Genomic DNA, 14361 nt, shown 5'->3' with positions numbered 1-14361 from the left:
TCCTGCTCCATGTACAGGACTGCATTACTCAATTACACAATCTCTGGAGAATTTTCTTTTGGATGTTAAGGAAAGGAGACATTAAAAGATTTCTAAACTAAGTTAAGCCAGCTTCACTGCAAGTGAAGGAATACAGGGAAAATTTTCTGTCTGAGGAAGGCAAGAGTGAAGAAACTGAAAACTTATTCCTTAGGGAGAGATGTAACACAGGATAAAAAAAAGCTGGCTACATTAACAAAGAAGAAAAAAAATTCTGTCCTGAATTCAGATGAAAAAACCAAGATTTTGGAGTACAATGACTGAAGATTAACTTTTTTTACCTTGCATGGAGTAAAACCAAACACTTGGCAAGAAAATTCTTGAGAAAAAAAAATTACTTCTCTAATAAGCAGCACGAGTTTTCCATTTGCCAGGGGTGTCTGAATTTTTTCCAGCCAATCTTATGAGACCATCAAAAAGACACCAAATCGGCAACAGCACAGAGCAGACTGCTCCTGCCTTCCTCCAGACTCCAAGTGCTATGCTGCAGCTCTTCCTTTTTACTCTGGGAAGCTGATGTTTGGATTGAGATGCTGCTTAGATTTGCCATCTCTGTATGAGCACATCACCCACTTCAGAACCTTGGAAAAGAAGGTGCTGATGAATCCCACTTTGCTTGCTCTCTGCCCCTCTGTGGAGCTGGGTTACTCAGTGAAATGTGTTTCTCTGGACTTCTTTTAGCCCAAGCAGCCTCAATCTCCCTGCTGGAGGAGTTGCAAAGTAGGCTTTTTGCTCCTCTGAGTACCTTTCCTTCACTTCAATTATGTCCCTGTAGCGTCCATCCTGCCAGTGAAAAGTGAATTGCTCCAACAACTCGATTCTTTTTTCCTCTGTACTCACACAGTCAACAGGGGCAGACTGTTCCAGAAATGGTACTTGAATATCTGGGAACAGGAGGAGACCCCGGATAGCAAACCAACCTCCATACTTCGGATGGATACATACACCATAGATCTTCTGGAAAAAAAAAATCCAAGATGTCTCTAGTAATGGTTAGAGTTCAAGTATCAAACTTTGATGCTCGTTCTCACACTCTGAGCCTTCAGTTGGAGTGCTACAAAGAAAGGAAAGCTCAAAGCATTGCATTTCATTTTCCCATGCCTATGCTCACGACCTTGTAATGTGGGGAGAGGTCCTTTTGGAAAATCTAACTAATCTAACAGAAATTAATCACAGTGGAATATTTTTTTCCTGTTTATAATGCTTTAAGCAACAAGTCTTTGACATTTATTCTCCTAAGTAGGTCTCATAGATCAAGATATTCTTCTCCATGTGTCTATCTCCCTATCACCCTGAACAATTAGGGAAACTTCCAATTCCTGTCTGAAACTTTATACATGAAATACATTTATATGTGATCTGGACTCTGGGTTTTCCTGTGAGTAAACAGCAGTTGTACAATTCAGTGATTGGAGTTTGGTTGTTCTTCCCAGACTGAGTTTCTGCCTCACCTTTTTTCCCCAAGGATCACACTTTACATCCTTCCTTTGGTAGTAATATGCAGCTCCAGCAACATGGGCAGCTGTCTGTGCCAAGAACTTGGGCTTTCGGCTTGGCAGGATCTCATAATCAAAGATGATGTCCACCTTCTGGTCAGGAAATTTCTGGGAAAATTAAAAAAACATCAGCCCAGGTTGATGGAGAAAGATTTGCCACCACAGAGTTACTGGATACAAGCACATCAGGCACACGGTAGGCCTGTATATAATGCTGTACCCTTCTAAAGAGCAAGGGCTCAACCCACCTGGTCATATGCCACAATAGTAAAAGGGAATGGGTATTTCAGGTCCTTACCTCCTTCACAGATGACAAATGATGAGAGACACACTGATCCACAGGATCCCTGATTATTTTTAGCCTTTCTTTTTTCACAAAAGGTTTAAGGGCTTTGTCAAACATTGAAGGCGTGCTTAGGACCACAAAGGCCAAGGTGTCATCTGGGTAGGGGAGATGAAAGGCTGGCTGGAGAACAGCATTGTACCATCCAACCTTCCAAAGAAAACCAAATCTCCATTAAAACAGGGAATGTGCTCTTTTGCTAGTCGGTGTGAAGGAATTTCAAAAAAGGGAAAGAAGTGTAGCCACCTTCATTTGCAACCCAGACATGAAGCTTGCCTGGTGCCTTCCATTCAAACCAAATTGTTTTGCATACAGGGATTTAGTAACTGGAAGCCATACCTTGATGTGAGAGATAAGAATCATCCACTGCATCCTGCTCAAGAACTCCCTTTATCCAACTCTGCTTGGAAACCATGGAGGGAAGTGTAAGCAACCAGTCTTGCCAATGTAAATCAGATGTTTTGGCTGAGATAAAGCTTTTTTTCTCAGCATTGAACAGATAGAAATAGGTGCTTCTGTTTTATTCATGTGACAAGTTGCATGATTTATTTCTTCAGCAGGAAACATTTATGTGTGGAAATGAAGGATGTGAAGGTCCTACCAGTGCTAGAACCCCCAAGAACTGTCAGCTGTAGCACATGGATTGGGACACAGCCACATTTTTATATTTACTTTCAAGGCTAGATGTGTTATAGCATATAATCTGGAAATGCAAACTATCAAATACCAGTGAAATTAACACAAAAGTGACTTTACATGTCACAGTGGCAGCCCATATGGAAACACAGAATGAAAACTATGTCCACTAAAAAGATACATTCTTAAGTCACCCCCAAAGTTTTATCAGTTTTGTGGCTCTCATTTAAGGTACTGAATAGAGATGTTAGAAGAAACTACAGATGTGAAACTAAAGTTTGCTGATTTCCCAGTAGGCATCAGTAAGCACAGCAGGATTGGTTGTAGGAGAAGTACATCTACAATGAGACAGAGCACTGTGAGGTTTCCCTCTGGAAGCTGTTAAATCTTTTTGGTCTGGGTTCTGCCCTTAGTCCTGCTGCTGTGGTTTGGGAAAGTGGCATTAAATTCTTCCCCAAATTCTGGAGGCTTCACTTCTCTCAGTGCCTCATTCCCTTTGACTTTGTCAGATCAAGAATACAGCAGGAAATACAAATATTTCAGGTGACAAAATACAATGTTCCCCAAAGAAGGGAAGGCCACGTTTACTGTAGAATGATTTGTATTCAACTGCAGACTTGTATTTGAGATTGCAGACTGATTTCTTGCAGATTCCCCCTGGGGAGACCAAAGAAGGAACTCTTAGGTTTTGATGGAACTGAGCACACCCAGTTCCACACGGGACAGTGGGAGCGGCTGCCCCAGCTGTGAGGGAGAGACCCCTGCAGCGGGAAGAACGAGCGGAGTGCCCGCAGGACATCTGCACACACGGACGAAATCACCCGCACTGGATGCAGAGATGTTTCTGCATTTAAAGTTACATTAAAGTTTAAGCTTGCCGAGGGGACTTTATTCCAAAGGCTCCCGGTGTATCTTTACCTTTCCTGACCTTATCAGAACAGGACCAGCGTAAAGGACACGACCAAACCTACAGCTCGCCCGGGGCTCCGCGGCGCCACGGCACAGCAATGACTTTCATCTGCTTTACGGGGGGCACTACGCTAATGAACCCGAGTTCATTAACTCGGCTCCTCAGGAGCATTCCCAGCCCCAGCCCAGGCCCCGGTCACCGGCCGCCCCGTTCCTCCCCCTCGCTCCGGGGCCCGTTCTGCCTGTATGCGGTGCGCGGGCGGGAGCCTGGCCCTGAACAAACCTCCCGAGCCGCCGGGGATGAAACGGGGAGCACAGGACCGGGGCTGATTCACTTCGGAGCCGCCCGACGCTACCAACCCCCTCGGGCCCGGCCCCGCAGCGCCACCGTCCCGCACCCCCGCCAACCCCGGGGATGGTGACGTTGCTCTGAGTGACGTCAGCGCGGGCGACGTCACGGCGAGCCCCGCGTGACGCCGGTACCTTGAAGGCGTGCACCTCGAAGCCCAAGGGGCCCAGAGCGTCGCGGATCCGCTCCGCCACGCGCCCCTCCATGCCCGCCGCGCGGGGCACCCCGGGAACGGGAATTTGGGAATTCGGGAATTCGGGAATTCGGGAATTTGATAGCCCTGCGGCGCGCGGCCGCGCCCGGGGCACTATGGGAGGCACGGCGGAACTACCCCCCCATCCCTGCATCCGGCACACCGCTGCGTCTCCTAGGAGACGGGTCCGCCGCGCAAGGCACGCTGGGATTTGTAGTGCGCGCCCCCTCTCCCCTCCGCTGCTGGGCGCCTGGCGGGGACTCCATGTCCCGGCGGGCCCCGCTCGGGGGGGCCTGTGGGGTCTGAGGGGTGGGGGCCGCGGGCAGGGACCGAGGGGGTGTGGAAGAGCGCTCAGAGGGACCCTGCCGGCAGGGTGCTAGGGAGCGGGTTTTCGCGCCGCTCGCGTTCCCCGGGAGCCGCCGGTGGAACCCCGCGGTCCCTGTGTATCGCCTGGCTCCTACGTGTGCCCGTGGTTGGGGGTAAACTGGCTGCGGCCTGCCCGGCCTAATGGCCGCCTGCCCAGTGTGGTTCAGGTGGGAAAGGGAAGAACGCCGCTATCCTGGGGCGCACCCGGGGCGGTTTCCAAGGTCCCGCTGAGGCGCTTGCAGGGTGTAGGGATGCGACAGGCCGAGGTGGGCTGTGGTTGATCTGCGTTGGGTTTGCAGCGTGACACACCCGGCCCTGAGAATGCTGTGGTGGAGCAGTGCCTGCCTGGCACCCAGCAGCCATGTGCACCCAGCTCCCAGCCGTCCCAAAACAAGGTGGTTTGAGGGCTCTGGTCAGACTATCTCTGTTTTAAGAGCAAGTTTTCATCGCACAGCAGTGCAGTGTGCCCGTCCATAAGGTACAACTCTATTGTGCATGTGTTTCTTTCATCACACCCTGTTGGGAAGCTCCACCTTCCTATGTGGGTGGATGCTGCTCACTAAAATAGCAAGGCTTCTGTGCTGATAACCCTTTCTCCTTTCCCATCTGAAAGCCTGTGTTCTTTGTACCTTCCCTGTTCCCCACCAACAGGTTTACCACATGGGAGATGAAGCCTCAGATTTCAATCTTCTTACCCTAATCTTCATAGCAGCTTAACATAATCTTTATAGTTCTTGTGCAATATTCTCTAGCCATTAGTTCTGAGTTTATTTATAAAGTGTCATGACACCAGTTTGCAAGTTCCTGGGGACAGTACTACTTGATATGCAAACTACTTCTTTGTGGGGTTCCCTCATATCACCTTGAATCCCAAGAACTGTTTCTCATTGTATCCAGGCTTTCTGTAGGAGTAGGGTGGAAGAATCCCATCAATCTTACTTTGAATTATGGTTTGTTTTTTCCGGGTCTCCCAGTATTTCTAGCTTCTGAAGCTGAACCAGCCTACTAATTATGTTTTTTCTTGGGTGAAGTTGTTCTCATCCAAAATCTGGTTTTGCCCAACTGCTCAGATCATTGAATCTCTCAGTCTGTGAGTTGCCTAAATCAGGAGAGAGAGCTCTAGCAGGAGCAGATCAATAAACTAGAAGGTAGTGAAGGGAAAGGTACTGGAACTGAAGCACTGATTGTTACAGGAGCCTCTGACATAATTCGATTCTGCTCTGAGTTGCTGAAGTCTCATAGAAGAAACAAGGGCTGTGAATGTAGCTGGATACAGGGTAGCTCCATCTCTGTGCTAAACAGGTGAGCACAGATAAAGTGTTGGATATAAGGTAGGAAGGTGTGGTGGTTTTTTTTTTAATTTAATTTCTTCCTTTGCCTTTTGTTTGGTAATCTGCAGATTTAAGAAGCCCCAGAAGAGAGAATGTACAGGGGAAAACAACTTGGGCAGGTTGAAGTGGTTTCCTGGAAGGCCATAACCAGGCTCAGTCTAGAGTCAAGTATCATCACAAGGAGTCCTTTGCTGAAACACATATGACCCACAGTATTTGGTTTTGCGAGTAGTTAGTTCAAAACCTGGGATTTTTATTGTTCATCTTGCCTGTTTTTGTGCCTGAATGGAGTGATCCAGTAAGGCAGGGTCACACAGCATAGTGGCAGAGGGAAATTCTTGGTCTGCTGTTGTACTATGATTCTGTCAGGGATTGGTATGGGACTGAACCTTGAAACCATCTTACTGAGTCTTCCTTGATCCTATTCTTATCCCTTCTGTGCCAGCAGCTGAAGAGCTGGGCTGAGACCTTAACACCTCCTGCCTTTCCTGTTTGCTGTTACAGAGGATGCTCGGTGGTTGCAGAACAGCACTTAAAACAGCTTGGAGGCTTTGCTGAGGAGGACAGAGGATTTGGAGACTGAATGCCATAACTAGCAGCAGCAGGTGCTTAACCAGCAGATTGTGCATCTCATTTGTATCTCAGTGCCAACAATTCACAAGAAATAAATGTCAGTGCTAAGAGCTTGGTAGGTTCAGGGCTGGTGTGACAGGAGGTACTGGAGGAAAATGGAGCTTTCCTCACTTTAAGCAGCAGAAAACTACTGTAAGAAAATGATAAATATGTGAGGCAAGAGTTGGAGCAACTGCAGCATAAAGTCACTGAGTGGTGCTGTGTTCTGTTCCCCTCGTGGTCTGACCAGGACAACCTGTTGCTGCCTGAGTGCTTTAGCAGAAACAGCCCCCAGTGGGGAGCACCATAATTTCATTGCAGTTGAGTATCTCTGCTCATGCAGATGGAACCAGGAACACTGCTGGGCAGGCAGTGCTGGAGAAGTAAAGGGCTGGCAAGCTGTGACTCTGCTGTGCTCTGGGAGACCTGTGGGAGGAGAACATGCATGGGACTTGCCTGCAGCCTCTGAATCCACCCTTTGCCTTGGGAGAGATGTGGGTGGATGTAGTTCTTCTGGCAATACAGAGATGTAAAATCAGGTGCAGAACGTGGTTTAGCCCTGGCAGTTTTGTGAGAGGTCAAGTTGCTTTGCTGCACAGGTCGAGAAGAAGAATTATTGAACCCAATGTCTGCAACTGCTTCAGTTAACAAAACTCAGAGTCAACACTGCTAGGTGAGCTGCTTTATACTCACACCTCTTCTGTCCAAAATTTGCCACTGGATAGTATGATGGTCTGTGGCAGACCTACTGCTGGAATCAGAAAGCTTTGCTACTGGGATCTGTGAAGGAGAACAGAAAGTTGAAATTGATGTATAGAGTGTTTACTGTGAGTAGAAGCCAGACTGAAAGATGCTGTTTCTGCCTGCAACAGAGCAAATATTTTTATTAAATATTGTAATACCACTAGAAGGCTTTGATCAAGACAGACAGCATGCAAGGTGCCCTGCAGGCACCTTCCCTGCCTCACAAGCTTGCTGAAACAGCAAGAGGCCTTTCAGTTCTAGTGTTGAATGATGGAGGGCAGTTAAAAGGTATCTTTTATAAGTTTATGTATTCTTATATAGCAGGTCCTACTGCAGTTGGAGTGAAACTGAGAACGTTTTTATTTGTTGCAGAAATAGATTACCTTTGCAAAAGGGATAATCAGAAAAGACTTGATGGGATAAGAATTGGGAATGGACAGAGCTGAGGGGTAAGGGTTGCAATGAGAGCAGGGCTAACAATTGGCCTGTATCTTTTGCACCAAGCTGCATGTTACTGTTCTTCTGGAAACATCTTGCTCCAGGAGGACACCTGCACAGCCAGGACTCGTAATCTGCTTTCCAAGGGGGCTGGAAGCACACTCTCAACTTCTCTGCAAAGTGAAGTGATCACTGTGGGCAAAACACTGCTATTGCAGCTGTAGCAAAACTTTTAATTCCTGCTGAGGAGAACTAGCAGGAAGAGATTATAGATGATGGCAGGTAGGGTGTCATCATGATCCAAAAGAATGCAAAGAAGCACAGCATTACCTTTGCTGCTGGACACTTGTTCACCAAGGGTGGCAGGGTATATGTCCAGCTCTCTGCTTTTTCTCGGTTGCTCCGGACTCATCTGGACATGATTTTTCTGCAGGGCTTAATGGTACTGTAATGGATGAGAGGCACTTTCTTAAGTGCTAGATCTACAGAGCAGCCACAAAGCACAATCTTGCAGTTAAGACAAATTCAGGAAATGTGGAGCAGCCAGCAGAAGCTTGGCCACAGGTAGAGGTGCTACACCTTCAGGGAATTTGGGGGGATATCCAGATCTGTACATGTCACATTAGAGCTGGTGCAGGGGCAAATGCAGCTCTTGGGCTTCAAGAGGAGTAACTCCCAGGGAGCTGCAGGAATGTGTCACAGGAGGGTGCTGCTGGCTGCACCTGTGTTCTTTCTGTTCACAGGTCACAGGGGCTGGACTGGCAAGCTCAGAGATGCTGGGGTCTGATCTCTCATCTTGCTGGTCTTGTTTGCCATCTGTTCTTTGTACCTGCCTGGACAGACTGTTTGTACTGTGGGGCACAGTAAATCTCCATGGCTGGCACAGTATTTGCCTTACTGGTGCTGGAGGGAGTAGATTTGTCAGCTTCCCGTTTAAATCCTGAACTAGCAAAGCTTGAAGCTGGTATGTATTAAGTGTCTGCCCTCTCCTGGAGAGGACCTCTGGCTAAATGCAGGCACTGAGACAGCAAGAGAAGGGGGTGAAACGGCAGCCTCTGTTGATGAGACATTTGCATCCTGAGAGTTAGCACTCTCAGTTTATTCCCTGTGGGCGCTGAGAATGGGTACCTGCTGTTCCCTTCCCAGCTGTCCTTGGAGCTGAGCTGGCAGTGTCTGTGTTAGCCCAGAGCCATCTCATCTGTCTTGTTTAATCAGGAGTGTTGCTGTCCCTGCTTTCAGCCCTGTCAGGGCAGTAGTGCACTCCACATGCTCTCCTGGTTGCTAGTTGTCCAGTACCTTACTTACTTTATACTGCAATGACTGGGAATAATAACCAGTGCCTCCCAGAACTAAGCTCTTAATTCTTTCCCAGCTTTCCCAGCTGCCCTCACTTTCCTTTCTTACCATGCTTGGCTGGTGGGAACTGGCTTTGCTTGTGCCTCTAACCTCTGCTAGCTTGGCCCTTGCTCTCCTCCCACCCCTACCCGAGGGCTCTGACCTGCTCCCTGGAGAGAAATAAGTGACGGTGGAACTTCCTTGTTGAGGATCCTTAGATCTTTCTGGCTCTGTTTAATTGTATCCTCTGTCCAACCCCAGCTGCCCTCAGACAGCTGCCAGATGTCCCAACTCTGACAGGTTTAGCTGAGGGTTCATGTCACTATTCCCAGTGTCTGCTTCCCCATGCAACTTTGTGCCCCAGTGAAACAGGCACAGAGTGTGTATCACTCCTCTGGGGAAGGCAGTGGTGTCTCTGTGGGGTGTCTATGTCCCAGGTATGGTTTTGTAGGGGTTTTTACTGTTAGGAAAAACATGGAACTGCCATTCATCTCCCTCATGCTAATGCTGGTGTCACATGGGCTACAATGTCATTTGGTGTCATCATTAAGTATTCATACAGGAAGTATCTTTTGTTCTCCAGACCAGTAAATAAGTATCACCCAGACACAATGTTGTACTGCTTTAAACATTAGGGACTTCTGCTTCCCATCTACAGCTCTCAAAACCTTTTTCTGACCCTGTTAAAGAACTATTTCTCTGCATTATATAGGAATCCAAGAGAGATACACAAATTGTTTGAAGACTCATGGTAATTTAGTAACTGAAATGGAGTTAAAGGATATCTTAATTTCTTGTCTGTTTTTCTGATCTTTCTCCTTCTTGACATTAAGCATATTAATGTCTGTCTTTATTAGTGGAGAAGTATTGGTGAACACTGAGTGTGGAGGTCAACATAGCTGTATTATTTGATAAAGGATATTGTATCAGCTTAGCAAGATGTTTTCCATAATGGAACTTCACTGCAGTTCTCTTGTAATTAAATATTGATTCCCTATTTCTTTCTAGAAAAGCCTAAGGCCCTCCCTTATTATGTCACTCTCCCACCTATTGTCAAGCTGTGATTTCATGAGATGTGTCTGTGCTGACAACATCAGCTCAGAAGGTGCCCACCCCTCAGCTTTTTCCTGCAGAGGCCTCGTTGCCTCCCGAGTGTCCCCCACTGCTGCAAATCTGAGCAGGGAGCTGAGCTGGTTCTAACAAGTGCATCATTGTTTTGCTGTTTGGGTTTTTGTTGGTTTTGTTGTTGGTTGTTTTTTGTTTGTTTGCTTTTTCCTTTTTTTTTTTTTTTCCCCCCCTAAACTGGTGTGCTTCACAGTGCTACTGCAGGAAAAAATTGTGCTGGCACAACTGAGATAACTGAGATAATGTGAGCAGGGGTAGGTGGGGAGGCAGAGGGTCTGCTGCCAGGCTGTTCATCTGCTGAAAACACAATTAAATAGCTCAGCAAACCAGCCTGTTGCTGCTATGAGGCATGACTGTCAGAATCCTCATAAAAATGGTTCCCATCTCATCCCCACCCCCAATAATTGTTCCAGCAGGCATTGCTAAGCTTAAGGGACTATTGGTGTTGTCCTTTTGCTTCAATCAGATCTGCTGCCTCTAACCTGAAAGGTAAGTGAAAAATCTGTTCCTGAAGGACATACCATCCACTGAGCCTGCAGAGAAAGATGGAGATCATAGGAACTGTTCTCCACTTACTCCAATGTTACTGACACTCTGGGACATGGTATTCAAAACCCTTTGGTTTAGAGATCTCATAGTGAGGTCAAATGCCCTATTGTCTCCTTCCAGCACAAGCTGACCCCTGTCTTGGAAGGGTTTGGCATTGTGACAGTGGCTTTGAGCAGAAATGAGGTGTCCAATGCTTTGTGTTTTAAACCTGCAGGATTTGGAATTTGTCAGAGCCACTGGTGTCCTAGATATCCCATGGCTGAACATTTTTGCCAATGTGTTTTTCTGCCTAGGTTTCTGTCTCATGGAACCTGTTTTCTACTTCCTTGTGCCACTGCTTGTACCCATGCAAGAAATAAAATGCTATTAAATCAGAGTAGCAGCAGTTTCTCCTTGTGATGAGAGGTAGACAGCAGAAGCTTAGTTCATCTAAGCAAGTTCATCTTTAAACTTTTTACCTAATTTGTGACCTGCTTGATTTCTTTTAGAGGGAAGCAAGAACTTACTGAGAGAGGCAGAATGCTTTTCTCCATCTTTGGAGAAAGTTTCCAGTTCAGCTCCAATGGGCTTTCCAGTGCTTCAGCCATCCAGGTGCCTGAAGGTAAACGTGGCTGGTTCATGCTCCCTTAGGGTGTGAAGAATGTAGTGGGGTTTTCCACAATTATGCAGGTGGTCTGCAGAACCTATTTATGTCTACTGTTCAGGGCATTACAGAAGTCATACTGATAAGTTGGTTAGAGGTCCTTGCTGTGCCCAGTTTTACTGGTGGGGCACTTCAAGGTAGGAAGGCAGTGGGATTGGGAACAGTGATAGCACTTGGGCCACAGTTAAACTTTGCTCTGCGAGCATTATTGCTGTGCCAGGACAGAGGTAACATGTTTGTGCCTGTCTGTTCTTTCATCCTCCCTCCCCATCTTGTGTTAAGGTAATGTAAAGCAGCACGTGAGGGCTAATTATGATACGTATCACTTCCTCTGACAGTGCCAAGATACCACTTTTTAATGTGGCTCCACTTTTGTTTTGGAGCTGATACACAGCCAGTGAGATTAGGAAGGTGAAAATTGCTTGCTTCAGGAAGGTTCGTTTCTGAAACTCTTTATCCTTTTGGATTTATGCCTTGCTTTTAGGATTTAAAACCCCCTTGTGTTTGCATTAACACTCAGCATTAAAGAAAATCAGGAACAAAGGACTAATGTTACTTTAAAAGAAAAAATTCATGCCCTACTTTAGTAAGATGCTTAAGATTCTTGTGAATGGAGGCTGTAAGGCATATTAAACTGCCCTGTGTTCTGTTTTTCCAATTTACTCATCCTGCTGACTCAAACTTTACTAGCAAACCTGCTACAATTAGTTGCTTTGTAGATGCAGTTGTACCACATCACGTTGCTGGTAAGACAATGCTTAAGGAGTCTTTATGTCCCATCAAAGGGTTAAGTTCTTTTCTTGAATAGTTATTCTGAGACACATGCCAGGTAGGGACTCTATATAGAGCTTTACTGATGAAATGCTCAAGCAGCACCCCTCATTTAATGAGAAGCAGCTGGTTACCTGTTGCTTAGTATTAGTAGTAAATACTTATATTACATCAGAATATATTTTATATCAGTAAATATTTATATCAATATTACAGCAGGGGTACCCAGTAGCTGTGTTGGTACCTTGCTCAGGGCACTTGGAACCATGGTTTGCTTACAGGGACACCTGTTTTTATTTGAGCTTATGTAACCTGTGAGGATGCTTGTTGGTATTTCTGTTTCAGTAGAAGATGAATGTGGATATTTTTTATTAGAGTTTGACATGGATTGCAGTGCACACAGAACCAGCAGTGCTGAACCTAGACACAGGCTGCAGTTTATTCTTAGGGCTGGTGTATGGGATGAGGAGTCTGGGAAAGGCTAATTCCTTGTTTTCTTTGTGTAGATTGTAAAGATATCACCATGCTCTGTTTTGAGCTTGAAGACAGCAGTGCTGGAGGAGAGGCTAGAAATAGCTGGAGCAGATGACCTCAGCACTGACCTGTTTGACAGCCTGCTGAACTAAAGCTGCATGACCTTTAATGTTAACTAAAAGATGCTCTCTCTACTGTAGGGAAGAAGTAAAAGCTGGAATGGATATTGGTTTCCTTAGATGGGAAAACTCTTCTTGACTTGTTTGTTACCTGGATTTAGCAGGAATGGAGGCTATGAAGTGTGGGGCTGACTCAAGGAAAGGAAACAGCCATTTTGAGAAGTCATTCACAGGCTTGCCCAGTTCCACACTCTATCTGGGACCTAAACTGTTGGCTGTCATATCCTGCTTGGACCTACACCTTATACCCTTACACCACAGCACTGTGTATTCTGTTCTTTCACCTCAGATGACAGACACTGATGGAGCACCCGGGTTGTGGAGAATCAGTCAGCTTTAGCCAGCTGGCTTGCAGAGGGAGAGATGCTATGATGCTTACCTGCAAATGGGGGATTTTCTCCAAGGTCAGAAAATTCCTAGCTGCAGCCCTTTCCTTCTGCCCTCTGCTGTGGGATGGGATATAGGGTCCTATCTTCTGAACTCTCACTTGGTGGAGTAGAACAAATTGAGAGAGTTTTTTTCATTGTCTCTACTAATGCTTTCAATTTTTTTTTCTCTTCTCCAAATACACTGCAAGTTCTGGGTTATATTAGATATTGTTTAAACTACTGGCTAGCTAAAGCTCTGGGGTATACAGCCAGGCTTAGATTGAGCCATTTAGGGAGAATCTATATATAGCAAGAACAGAACAGATATAGACTGACTATAGATTTGCCCTGTCTGACAAGACCCAATATGGAGCAGCTGACTTGGCAAGTGGTGGTAAATTGCTTCCTCTTCTGTGACTTAAAACAGACTAAGAAATCTTGTTCTTTGAAATAAAATTTCCATGACCAACATCACTCCTTGAAACTGTCCATGTCCAAATTGTTAAAATCTGTGGGTTTACATTTATGAGTCTTACCCCGTGCACACTGTGTTGGGAAGTGTTCCTCCTAGGAATGCAGCTGAGGGGAAAGGAAAAATGCATCGCTGCATTAATGGTGACCAGGGGACCTTGACTCAGCTCCCCCCTTGGAACAAGTTGCTGAGTAGGCAAGCTTTGATCTTCAGTCAGACAAGGCCAAAATCAAAACCAGCGTCCTGCTGCCTTGCCACCTTTTAATATTCTTACCACTAATACATTTCTCTATCTTTTAGTTATGTTTCTGGACAGATGGGGTGATCCTTGTCATTATCCTCCATGCTGCTGGGTCTGTTCCTTGAAAGACTCATCAGGATGGTCTAGGCAATTGATAAACCCATGAATTCTGGTCAGGGTAGGAAATTCAGTGCAGGGAGATATTCAGGCATTCAGATCCAGGCCAGGCCACAAAGAGTTGGCAGGAGTGACTTCAGATTCAGGCCCTGGAAATTCCCAGGGCATATAGTTTGTGTTACAGAAGGAAAGCATGACACAGAGCAGATTTTCAGATGAGATCCTCAGAGTGGCAAGGCAAGAAAAATTAGAACATGATTGCATTCCTTTGAAAATACTGGTTCACTGAATTTTATCTTAGGATTTAGAAGTGTTCATATTTTTTTAAAAGCAAAAGGATGCTATATATATATGTCTGTATGTATACATACATTAAAAAGAAACAGCCTCATGGCCAAATTAAAATTACATTTGTAGAGTCCAAGTCACATCTTCAGGGGACAAACCCTTGAGAATGGGGAGGAGAGCGAATGAAGCTCCCCATTGTAAAGAGAATCAGCAGGGAAAAATCCTGTTTACACCCAGGAGATAAGTGCATGAAGTTAATTAACCTTGTAGAATGAGATCCCTGTAAATGTGCCCTGATTAGAGTATTCCAGGAACATCTCTTTAACTGGATATTTACCATTTT

General features: G+C 45.9%; 1 protein-coding gene across 3 annotated transcripts; it reads right to left on the bottom strand.

Annotated features, from left to right (window-relative positions):
• Positions 1-4073, bottom strand: MMACHC (metabolism of cobalamin associated C). Of its 3 annotated transcripts, none has more exons than XM_030455580.1 (5): positions 3907-3994; positions 2218-2278; positions 1834-2028; positions 1491-1643; positions 1-996 (listed from the first exon to the last, which is right to left on the bottom strand). In XM_030455580.1, exons 2-5 carry the CDS (start codon positions 2248-2250, stop codon positions 688-690), a joined length of 690 nt encoding a protein of 229 aa, XP_030311440.1. In that variant the 5' UTR covers positions 2251-2278; positions 3907-3994; the 3' UTR covers positions 1-687. The 3 variants fall into 3 exon arrangements, with proteins under 3 accessions (XP_030311440.1, XP_030311439.1, XP_008488996.1); XM_030455579.1 differs by lacking the exon at positions 3907-3994 and adding an exon at positions 3707-3847; XM_008490774.2 differs by lacking the exon at positions 2218-2278 and having other exon boundaries at positions 3907-4073.
• Positions 4074-14361: the final 10288 nt, after the last annotated feature.

Source organism: Calypte anna, chromosome 8 (genome assembly GCF_003957555.1).
Source record: "Calypte anna isolate BGI_N300 chromosome 8, bCalAnn1_v1.p, whole genome shotgun sequence".
NCBI lineage: Eukaryota > Metazoa > Chordata > Aves > Apodiformes > Trochilidae > Calypte > Calypte anna.
The sequence above is the reverse complement of the archived record's forward strand: the minus strand, read 5'-3'. Positions and strand labels throughout refer to the sequence as shown.

What these genes read in the sequence shown, in the direction of transcription:
- MMACHC (XM_008490774.2), bottom strand. Translation starts at nt 3,978, where the DNA reads ATGGAGGGGCGCGTGGCGGAGCGGATCCGCGACGCTCTGGGCCCCTTG. An exon ending in TCGAGGTGCACGCCTTCAAG is followed by an intron (nt 2,029 to 3,906) that starts GTACCGGCGTCA and finishes TTTCTTTGGAAG; the next exon opens with GTTGGATGGTACAATGCTGT. An exon ending in ATTTGTCATCTGTGAAGGAG is followed by an intron (nt 1,644 to 1,833) that starts GTAAGGACCTGA and finishes TAATTTTCCCAG; the next exon opens with AAATTTCCTGACCAGAAGGT.